Source organism: Erpetoichthys calabaricus, chromosome 1 (assembly GCF_900747795.2).
Source record: "Erpetoichthys calabaricus chromosome 1, fErpCal1.3, whole genome shotgun sequence".
Taxonomy (NCBI): domain Eukaryota; kingdom Metazoa; phylum Chordata; class Cladistia; order Polypteriformes; family Polypteridae; genus Erpetoichthys; species Erpetoichthys calabaricus.
In genome coordinates, this window is record NC_041394.2 from 237,296,949 (window position 1) to 237,309,355 (window position 12,407).

At 36.4% G+C, this 12,407-nt stretch overlaps 1 protein-coding gene across 3 annotated transcripts in view; it reads right to left on the reverse strand.

The window, feature by feature from the left end:
- The window catches only part of grm8a (glutamate receptor, metabotropic 8a), a 1,035,294-nt gene that overhangs the window by 441,148 nt on the left and 581,739 nt on the right, over positions 1-12,407 (reverse strand). For all 3 annotated transcript variants that reach the window (XM_051931014.1, XM_051931013.1, XM_051931020.1), the window contains exons 4-5: positions 8,301-8,455; positions 7,619-7,756 (exon numbers count right to left, since the gene is read on the reverse strand). In XM_051931014.1, coding sequence (XP_051786974.1) covers positions 7,619-7,756; positions 8,301-8,455 — 293 coding nt within the window. The remainder of the gene's footprint in view (positions 1-7,618; positions 7,757-8,300; positions 8,456-12,407) is intronic.

The window sequence follows — 12,407 nt, forward strand, 5'->3', positions numbered from 1 at the left end:
AATATGGTTGACTTGATGGGTATGAAAAATGAAGTTCGCAAAGGCACATATTCAGTTATAAATCCTTATCATTTTATGCTTGTTCAAGGATATTAAGAAAAAGCTTTTTAACACAGTGATTAAATATAGTGGTGGTAGCATCATGGTGCTATAATGCTTTGCTGAATCAGTACTTATTAGTGTTAAACCCAAACGTAACTCAGGCTGTAAAAATAGTGCTAAAAGTGTTAATCCTGAGCATCACTCAGGCAACTGTATAGATGCATCTCGTGTTGTAAGTGTTAGACCCAAGGATTACTTGGGCTGTAAAAGTGCCAACAGTGTTAGTGCTGAACGTCGTTCAGGAAACGATATAGCCATGTCTTGCGTAAGCGACAGGCCCAAGTGTTACCCAGGCAACAGTGCAGACACATCTTCTCCTAGCCTCTTAATAATTTCTCGTAAGAAATGTTTTTCAGCGGCCCAGGTGTTGCACACTCTTGACAGTGATACAAGCAGTGATGAGGAAGTGAATCTGTGTTCAGGCAGTGAAATTGAAATGGACAGCGAAATCAAAAGTGATTCTGTTGAATCAGAAAGTGATGCTCGTGTCAATTGCACATGTGCTGTGTGCTGTTCAAAAGCTGATCAGTCTGGAAAGATATTTCACAAGGAATTACACTACTATTTTCCCGACTGTCATATTGTATTGTGTTTTCACTGTGCTTCAAGATATACCACACCAACGACACATTTTGACAGTATATATGGTATTAGCATTTTTTTATTATTATTTTTCATTATTATTATCTGTATCATTATTATACTTTCTACACTTATGACTTTGTACTTTTAGTGTTTTGCACGTTTCACAGTAGAAAGATGACATTTAATAAATACGTCATTTTTCAAGCCAAAAATATGTAACAGTTTTTACATTTTTTTTTTTTTGAGAATGAAATGTAATGCTAAGGAGGCTACATGACTTACCATCAATGAAGAAACCAGATGGTCCTTCATTAGAAGAAAATGTAGAACAATTAGATTATATGGCAAGTCAATTACACAGAAACAAATCTGAATAAGCAAAAGAAGTATAGAGCTTTGGAATTGCCTAACCAAAGACTGACCTGTATGCCACTGATATGCAATGGCTGGATTTGTGTTGAAGAGGGCACATTAATAAATCTACAGATGCCACTGAACTGAAAATGATGTGCATGGAGACTTGGTTCAGAATTCCACCATAGTGCAGTGTCAGATTTATGACGACATCTGTATTAAGGGTGGCACAAACCACTATTTAGTACAAACTGGAAATTATTTATGCATGCCAAGCACTAGAAAACTTTTTTTTAACAAATAAATTAAATTAGAATCACAGTTTTATATTATTTGTTCAGGCAGAGTCTCTTTTAATATCAGGTACATTTTGAAGAAATTATTACAGTCATTGTGAATAATAATAAGTACTGCAGAAAATCAGATGGGGGCAGCATCCATGCCAGTAACTCCATAGGGTAACTTTAAGTGCGATATACTGTATAAATTTAAGTAAAGCAAGGAAACAAGCCATCCCAGCCTTTTGATACATGCAGAGCCATATTATTAAATTTGACTGCTCTACAAGATTTAATGTTCACAACAATGTGAATATCTGCAAAACAGTATTCCTGTGATAAATCCCTTTTTTACACCCAGGACAGTAACATACTTTTCTTCAAAAGCAGCACAATAAATTTCCAAGCTTAGAAATGTTATCTTATACTTGTTTAGGTGAATTTTAAAGAGCAAAATGTTACAATATGGACCAGATTAAAGATGTTCACCTTTGCCATAAGGCACACTGTCTTGTCTGTTTAGCTGCCCACACCTCCATTTAAGGCTGTGTATATCTGCCTTTCCATTCTTGCCAACGCTGCTTGCATGCCCTCACTGAATAACATGTACACGGGATATATAAGAAGGGTAATCCTAATCATTCTACTAATTGACTCAAGAAGAAGAAAGTCGGAATTAGCATAAGCCACCCTAATTCAGAGTGTTCATAAGAAATATAATAATTAAGTTCATGAGAAAGAAGTATGTAATAAACAAGGACAGTTAATATTTGAAATATTAAATTGTGTGCTTCAATTTAAATCATTAAAGTAAACATTTTTCAAAGAACATTTGTTCATAGTTTTGTGAAAAGCAATAACTTTTGCCCCTGGTATCTCATTTGGGGAGTGAACTCCCTGGAGTTGGTTTATGGGACATGCACAACTTCACATCCTGATAATTTTTGCTGAAGACGTCTATTGGTTTACTCTTTATCATAACTTCCTGAACAATATATGGTCCAAGCATTGCATAGGAATTAGGATTTTTTTGGTCTAGAGGGTCATAAATAGGGGGGAAACCCCAAAAAGCTCAACCTCTTTCATAAGTAGATGTCAAGCTGAGTTAAGCAGTACATCATAAATGGTTTTTTTTTTCATATGAACACAGTTTCTTTGAACACAAAATCAAGTAATTTGTGTGTTTCACTCCACAGCCTTTGTCATCGTTGTTTATATGAGAATACGGTATGCCCTGGCTTCCACTCATCTTGCCATAGAATATACAGTATACTAATAATCCTCTCACTTTTATACATTTACTTTTACATTTATTTGCTTTGCAGACACTTTTATCCAAAGTGACTTTATTATTTGCATTTTCAACACTACACTATATAAAGAAGCAAAAATACAGTTAAATAAACACTGAGGCAGCCTCTGGCACATTCTATGTCACTCCCGTGACAAACTAAATGATTAAAACAAACCTCGTTGTAGTTAGAAACCATGAAACTTCATATTAAGTCTACTGACATTAGCTTTATTAATCCTGTTGTTTTTCAAGGTAACTGCTAATTAAGAATACTTAAGTACTCTTTATGATTCCCAATGCAAAGAGCACTGCCATTTTGCTTTTCACTTAATTGGCATACAGAGTAAATCTGAAATGTTATATTTTAAACAGGGATTTATAATACAGCAGTCCATTCTTCCAATTGCATGATTACTGCAATCTACATGGATTAAAATAACACACATAAACCAGTCGCTTTTTCAGTTGATGTCTCTTAAGCTTTTATTAATCCTTTTTTGTTATCACATAATCACGCAAGTAAACATTAATTTAGAGTAGTAGTTGAAACTGCTTGTTAAAGAACCAATGAATGTAAAAAATGTAATATGTTTATGTTAAAAAAAACATATAGATGGGCAGTAGAATCATGCAGTGATTGCAGTCATACCTCACAATTTTAAGAGGTTTGGGTTTGAATCCAGGAACAGCGCCTTTTCACCTCATGACTACAGCTCATTGCCACTTACGTCTTACATCATAAAGACCTTTCAGAGACTGGTCCTGGACTATATGAGTCCTCTTGTGGTAGACCACCTGGATCCAATGCAGTTTGCCTATCAGACATAAATTGGAGTGGAGGATGCAATTATGTAACTGCTCCACAAGGCTTATTCTCACCTGGACAAAGCTGGCAGCACTGTGACAGTTATGTTTTTTGATTTCTCCAGTGCCTTCAATGCCATCCAGCCATCCCTGTAAAGGGGTAAACTCAGAGACATGCAGGTGGATGAGCCTGTGTTGTCCTGGATAATGGCCTATCTGTTGGAAAGACCGCAGTTTGTGAGACTCAATGACTGTGTTTCTGATATGGATGTGAGCAACACTGAAGCACCACAAGGAACAGTCCTGTCACCTTTTTTCTTCACTCTGTATACCTCAGACTACAAATATAACACCAGGTCATGTCACTTGGAAAAATTTTCAGATGATTCTGCACTTATGGGGTTATATTGATAAAGGGGATGAGACAGAGTATATGAGTCAGGTGGAGAACTTTGCTGCTTGATGCAAAGGGAATTGTCTGCATCTTAACATCAGAAAAGTCAAGGAACTGGTTATTGACTTTCACCACATCAAAAAGGTTCTATATTCACTCTTTATTAATGGAGTTAATATAGAGGTGGTACACTCATGCAAGTACTTGGGGATCCACATTAATGACACGTTAGACTGGTTTTGGAACACAGAGGAACTATATAAGAATGGGTAGAGCAGGTCCTTTTCCCTTAGGAGATTGCATTCCCTTAATGTGGTAAGTGTCATCCTTCATATCTTCTACAACTCTGTGATGGCAGTTGTGATCTTCTACACTGCATTGTGCTGGGCTCAGAAACACTCTGGACTCCCTGAAGGTAGTAGCAAAGGAGAGAATTAAAGAAAAACTGACTGCCATTATGAACAATGCTGCACATTCTCTCTCTGACACATTAACACTGAAAACTTTCAGCCAATGAATTGCTCAGGAAATACTACTGGGACTCCTTTATACCATCAGTAATAAGTTGGCATAATACCTCACTGTGACTGAACTTTTCTTTCTTTGAAATTGTCTTGCTTTATAGTCATTTTGCTGTGTGTTTAATCCAAGGTTTGTGCATATATTTATTTACTTACTTATCTAACTATTTACTGTATGTATTTATTTATTTGGGGACAAATAAAGTTCTATCTCTCTATCTATCTATCTATCTATCTATCTATCTATCTATCTATCTATCTATCTATCTATCTATCTATCTATCTATCTATCTATCGGGGCGGGTAGCTGGGGGTTGTGCCCAGCCGGGACGCCAAGAAGGACCGAGAGAGGGACTACGCTTCCCCCGCACCACGAGAGGGCAACACCCTAGTTTGTATGGGAGCCACGGGAATTGAGCTTGGAAGCTCAACCCTATAGGGGCCCGTGGTCACCACCAGGGGGCGCCCGAAGGACTGTGAAGCCCTGGACGTATTACCAGGGACACCCAGAATGCTTCTGGATGCTCATGCAGCATTCCACCACACCAGGAAGTGCCACAAGAATCTCATCAGGAGGCACCTGGAGCACGTCACGGTGGGCGCAAAACAGGCCGCCTCCCTCCAGTCATCAGCTGGATTCGGGTGGAAGAGGACGAAGCTCGGAGGAGAAGAGTGGAGGCGGTGAAGGCAGGACTTTGGAGAAGCCCGAAATTGAGGGTGTGTGGTGCAGGGGCACTGGGTTGTGTGTGGGACTGATCAATTTGTACATAGTGTAAATAAACGTATCATGGGTTTTGAACCATTGGTGTCTGCCTGTCAGTGCGAGGGCTGGTCTTCCACACTATCTATCTATCTATCTATCTATCTATCTATCTATCTATCTATCTATCTATCTATCTATCTATCTATCTATCTATCTATCTATCTATCTATCTATCTATCTATCTATCTATCTATCTATCACTGCACAGGGTTATTTGCAGGTACTCCGTTCCTCCCAACCAAAGCTCAAACATCATCCCAGTATAATTCAGTGCAAGTTTGTTCATGAGTCAGGCCTGTGATGAGCACATACTGTATTTCACGGGGCTATGGTCCCTGAAATAAATTACATGTGTCAGAAAATGAATAAATGGAACAATGAGTTAAGGAAATGAATGGATGGAGGGACATAGAGCATCTCAGCAATCCCCGGATGCATGACATAATCATGAATCCTGTATGCATGTATCATAACTTGGAGAAGCAGGAAGCAACCATTAGAAAAGTGAAAGAAAATTTATTAATATAATAAATCAACATAATATCCACATTGGGAAACCTGTTCTTAGGAATACCAGGAAAATATTAATGCAAGATTCATACAGTGCCAGTTTTTTTCAAAGCACATTTTTGAAAATTCTCACTGAGCTCTGCTAATTAGCGCTAATTCACAACCATTTCTCAGAAAAAATCTCATAGGGCTCTTTCCTGTCCCCTTCTACTATCTCAAGAAAGCCTAGTGTCCCTTAAGCACTCTTTAATAAAAACGTTTTTAGCTGCAGTTGACCCATGAGTAAAAACATGAACTATACACAAAAATGTTAATTTTCCCCAAAAAATACAACTAGACTGGTCTTTCAGAAATTATAAACAAGGACCTATGAGTATGTTTTGCTACAGCAATATTAACAGCCACCCCAGCAAGTTAGGTCCCTGGTCTTTTTGAAAGAGCAGCTGCAATTAAATTCTGCACTAGTAATTATTCAGTTTTCTATAATTAAAAACTATAATATAACAAATAAAATGAATGTGTTTAAAACAGGTCACATTACATATAAAGGCATGGCAAAAGGAAAGGAGCCTTAAACTACTTTTACTGTTTCCTCCATGTTCAAACAATGACAGCAGTGTACATGATTGTACTGCAACTTAACACACCATTCCTTTGAAGAAATACTCATATGCTCCACGAAACCCACTTTACTAATAAAGTGATTTGTCATTGTCCTGCCTACCTGATCATTCTTACATGATTAAAAAAAATCAATGTTAAAATTAAATATTTCTACAGCACTTAAAAGCACTGTTGTGCTCATTGGCAATTTTCTTGTGATTAAAATAATTAATTCCTACTTTCTGGAAAATAAAAGGAAGAAACAAATCCCAAGAAACCTACAACATGAATCCAGTTAAACTGAGACCTTTCTACATTATTTTGGATTTGATGCCAGTTTCATGTTGAAATGCGTATCCTTAATATTTGAAATGTTGGCAAATTCCCATTCCAATTAATATTAACTCCAATAAATATTAACTGCTATTAATAACTATTAATTTGCAAAAGCTTTACATAACTGAAAATATGCCGATGGCTGTAATTCTACAATTATACAATAAAGCAATGCAAGTTTCTTTTTAATCAATTCCAGGCAGCATTATTTATTAACATACATTATGCTATTTTAGATATTATGCATTTTGCTACAGATTTTCTGAAGAAAAAATCATCTAAACAGAATTTAGAGAATGTATAAAATTATCCCATAATTTAACCTCTCAAAATACCTGTTTGAAGAAATAAAGGTGATGATTCATGTCTTGAATAGTGAAGCACAGGAATCCCTAGTCTAAACTGGGAATTATCAATTGCTTAAAAAAGTACCTCTGTTAATCGGGAATTATAAAACCTTCCTGGAAATCTAAGTAATAATAAAAGGGTTAATAATTATAGCTCACAATTGCTTAGAGATTAATTTGCTTGTGTTGTCCGCAGTTGTCTATTTAAGTTTCGATATATGGCGTTCCAGGAGATTAAGCCAAAAAATGAAGCTCTAATTTGTACCTCACCATATCTATTAGGCAAATACATGCTCCAACACATTTCTAATAATAAGAATGAAGGCTTTAAATGTAGACTTACAGCAGTAATAGAGGGGTCAGTGATTAACCAATTACCCAAGGGAAAAGAAGATCAGACTTTATACAGAGAAGAAAACCGAAGCTACTGAAAGCACTTGCTAGAATGCTGAGTGTCTTTGTAATTCTAGTGTGCTGGAAAACGTCTCAATAAATAAATAAATATTCTTTTAAGCCTGATCATATTAGATTTTTAGGCAAAAATGTATGCCTATCAAAAGAAGAGCAAGTGAGATGGCAGATAAACCATGTTGTTTCAAAGTGAGTCCATAAAATAATAAAAATGCCTAAATTAGAACTTGCGTATGGTTCAACTGCATCATACTGCATCTAAATGCCAACATTTATACACCACAAATATGAATTATTTAAAACATATGACATTTACCAGTGCATTTCTTCAGGTTCCCAACTCGCTTGCCATGTGACCCTAATTTGCATCCAAAATTTTCTTCCCAAAATTCAGCAAACCACACATTTCTTCTGTTATTTGCAAGGGTTCGACTCCGGAAAAATCTGTCAAAACCTAAGATGCAAAAGCAAGAAATGAATTATTAACTGAGCACTGTGTTTAATAAGCCTGTCTCACTAGAAATGCATGATTCTCTTTTTTAGTTGAAGTCGTTTTTTTACAAGTATGAACTGCTACTTGCTTAGGACAGAAAAAAAAACAATACTCCTTCAGCATTCAGTAAGCAGTATTTTCTTCAATAATCAAATGACACCTTTCAAAAAACATCTTGCATCTTGTGCAGATACTTTAAATGCAATCTTTGCAAATAGCAGAATAAAATGTATTCACTTTAATGAGTATGGCAGCTCTCTGAGATGTGTGTGAATGCATGAAAAGTTATCACTTCAGCCTTTTTACGCATGGGGGAATGCAGTGTAAATAAATGAGTGTGGTTTGTAAGCAATCTCCCTCAACAGTGATCTTTTAACCTCATAGAGTAAAAAAAATGAAGAAATGACAAGTATTTTCAGGAGATGCCTGCCTAACTCCTTGAATACAAATTCAGCATGCATGTAAGCAATTCTCAGGTGGTTTGCACATATCTTTTTGTTCCTACCGTCAATTGAAGCTCTTTTTGGAAGGATTGTAACAGCACCTTCAGCCACCTTTTCTTGTTGAAAAACTGGTGCAATTTTGGAACCCCAACTATCTGAACCAACCCAAAGGAAATGGCCGGTCTGGTTGTTTTTCTTGGCTGCATCCAAAACTCGCCTGCAAATGAAACAGTCATTATTGAATGTGCCATTTCTCATATCAATTACATCTTCTATAATATGAACACTTTCAGATCCATGTGCCTTATGGACATAACCACAATTCTAGATAGTTCCTTGCGAGATGATCCCTTTATTGTCAAAACCTTTTTCATATTCTCTCCAGATTCCATAATGTTTCTTATTCTTTGGGAATCAAAAAAATGATCAGATATCAGTGAAGGAGTAGGCTTACTAATGATTATATCAAGTATAAAAAACATGAAAGCACTGCAGAAAATTAAGAATATCACTGACTGACTTACCAGGCAGTGTGGCCAGAACCCAAAGTGTGGGTTTCTAGCAAAGACACTCTTAAAAATAAAGGTGCCAGAGTGGTTTTTCAGAGCTATGTTATATGAGAACCATTTTTTTTTCACAAAAGACCTATCCACATAAAGGTTTCAGAAAGAACCTTTTATTTATTTAGATCCGTAACAGGATCCAATACAGTAAATAAATATGACCAGATTGTAATAGACATACCAATGGTCCATGATCTTAAAAGGACTCTTGATGGATAGGTTCAATAACAGAAATTATGTCCAGGTTTTCTTAATCTGTTAATGTCATGCAGCCTACATTGCACTAAAGATTTCATTTTTTTCCTACATATTAGGAAATTGTTCAAAGACCAATAGTAAACCATATGCAAAGAACTGCCCATAATTAAATTGTGCTTCGTCAAGTAATATTTCAACATAGAACCACACAACCCAGTAAAAAACAATATACAGTAATCCCTCCTCCATCGCGGGGGTTGCGTTCCAGAGCCACCCGCGAAATAAGAAAATCCGCGAAGTAGAAACCATATGTTTATATGGTTATTTTTATATTGTCATGCTTGGGTCACAGATTTGCGCAGAAACACAGGAGGTTGTAGAGAGACAGGAACGTTATTCAAACACTGCAAACAAACATTTGTCTCTTTTTCAAAAGTTTAAACTGTGCTCCATGACAAGACAGAGATGACAGTTCCGTCTCACAATTAAAAGAATGCAAACATATTTTCCTCTTCAAAGGAGTGCGCGTCAGGAGCAGATCATGTCACAGAGATAGAGAAAAGCAAACAAATCAATAGGGCTGTTTGGCTTTTAAGTATGCGAAGCACCGCGGCACAAAGCTGTTGAAGGCGGTAGCTCACACCCCCTCCGTCAGGAGCAGGGAGAGAGAGAGAGAGAGAGACAGAGTTTGTTTTTCAATCAAAAATCAATACGTGCCCTTCGAGCTTTTAAGTATGCGAAGCACCGTGCAGCATGTCATTTCAGGAAGCAGCTGCACAAAAGATAGCAACGTGAAGATAATCTTTCAGCATTTTTAGACGAGCGTCCGTATCGTCTAGGTGTGCGAACAGCCCCCCTGCTCAATCCCCCTACGTCAGGATCAGAGAAAGTCAGCGCAAGAGAGACAGAAAAGTAAGCCGGGTAGCTTCTCAGCCATCTGCCAATAGCGTCCCTTGTATGAAATCAACTGGGCAAAACAACTGAGGAAGCATGTACCAGAAATTAAAAGACCCACTGTCCGCAGAAATCCGCGAACCAGCAAAAAATCCGCGATATATATTTACATATTCTTACATATAAAATCCGCGATGGAGTGAAGCCGCGAAAGGCGAAGCGCGATATAGCGAGGGATTACTGTAGTGCCATTAAAAACATTATTTTTAAGATAGACAGACAATGAAATCAAACTAGTGAATGATGAGGATCGATAACTTAAGTAAATGGCAAAGTGTTAAGGTGAAGAAACATTCTATGAAGTAGTGTCTTTAGCCTGGAAAAAGGTAAGTATCTCTCGGTAAAGGCCATTACGAGCTACCAGCAAGATATGGTGTTACTACAATTTATACTAATTGTCCTAGAGATTTAGTTACAAGCAGATAAGCACAGCCATTATGGATGGATAGAAGGAAAATACCAATGGCTCACTTGTTCACTGGCAGACAGGCCATGATCAGTTCTACACAACTGGGTTTTTCTTGCTTATATTTTTTATTTCTTCGTGACTCACCAGTGGGACCTGTAACTTTAATATCTTAGCGTCAGAACTTTTATCAATAAAAAGCCTGAAAGAGAACCTTAACTGAGATTTAAAATGACTTCCCAGAGTTGAGTGGGAAGGAGAAGAATGAAAATGAGAAATACTCTGCTTTGTATTAGAGGGGCTCCCCTCAGACGTGATCCAGTGGATGAAGGTGTTAGTGGGAAGACAATGACCTGAGTATAACACTTTTGCTGAATATCATTCTTTTGATTTGCATTAGAGTTAAGCATTATCCAGAAATAAATAACATAAAGAACATTATAAAAGAAGCAGGTAGGTAGATCTAAGACATATATGGAGGTTGTGAGGCCAATAAATTAAACAACAATTGTAACATGCACTCCCTTGCATGCTGACCTGCTGATTTTGCACAAACTTCATGAAAATCCATCATCCCTCATAAGTCTCTTGATGATCTTTAACCATTAAATTAGCAACTGCAAGGCTTGAGCTTTCATTTATTTTCTGGAAAAAGGTGAATAACACAGATCCTATTCAAATCTTCTGCTTCACCTGCTATCTGTTAGTTGCTTTTTGTTATTATGTTGTAACACAGTTATGCAAACTCTTTTGCTTGTCTGATTAAAGAGAAACAGAAATTATGTTTTGCATTATTAAAGATATATTTTGATATGTGGTGACAAAAGATATTTCAGGATGTATCCAAGAACATTAATAGACATGCTGATTTGATGTAAACATCCCTTGCCTTATCAAAATCAGTCATCCAGATTAACAGATTTTTGATAAATCCAGCAGGAATTTTTTCTGACTGACTCATGTTTTCTCAGGATAGTGTTAATGCAAACAAAAATCTTTTGGTCTTTAACATATTACTCATTCTTTTATTCCTAATGCACAGTCTCAAAACGCAAAGCTTGAAATGTGAACTTAAAAATCCAACAACATTCTTTACATGTACTGTAGTACACTTACATTTTATTCTGCATTGAAATCTTGTAAACACCCTATATTAAAATATTTTTAAGTACTACCCACTACCAAAAGTTAAACTTACACTGAAATATTTAAATGAATGAATACCAATGTTTATGGCCCCACAATAAAGAATTTTAATGTTGAATTTTTACAATCAACAAATCTCCATGTTTATAACCCCATAATGCAGAATTTTACCAAGCAACAGCCACATACAAACCAATAAGGCAGAAAATTATCATTTCAAATAGGACAAGCTAACTGATTTTCTTTCTTTTTTTTAACATTTTATTGATTTTATTAAAATCAAATAACGTTCCATACAAGCAAGTCAAGTTTAACAAAACTTGGTTTGAAACAAATCAACCCCCGCCCCTGAGAAAGAGAGCTAGGCCAGCAGAGCAAAACTTTAATAACAGTAAAAATATGTAAATAAAAAAATTAATAAAAAAAATAGAATAAAAAGAGGGGAGAGAATCTGCTTCCTCAGTGCTTTAAGAGTTTATTCTAAAATGTTATTGATTAGATCCTGTCAAGTTTTGAACAAGTTTTGTACAGATCCTCTAAGTGAGAATTTGATTTTTCCAATTTCACATAATATATAACATCAGTTACCCCACACTTAAAAGAGGTGAGTTAGGATTCTTCCAGTTGAGCAAGATAAGTCTACGTGCCAATAGTGTAGCAAAAGCAATTACAGTTTGTTTGTCCTTCTCCACTTTAAGCCCATCTGAAAGTACAACAAACACTGCTGTTAGTGGATTAGGAGGGATTGTGACACCAAGGCTGTCTGAAAGTCATTTAAAGATTTTCATCCAAAATGATGTTAATTTGGTGCAGGCCCAATGAGGCTGGAACTTGATTACAATGTTTGCAGGTTGGATCTTGCCCTGGAAACATTTTGGACAATTTTAACTGAAACAAATGTA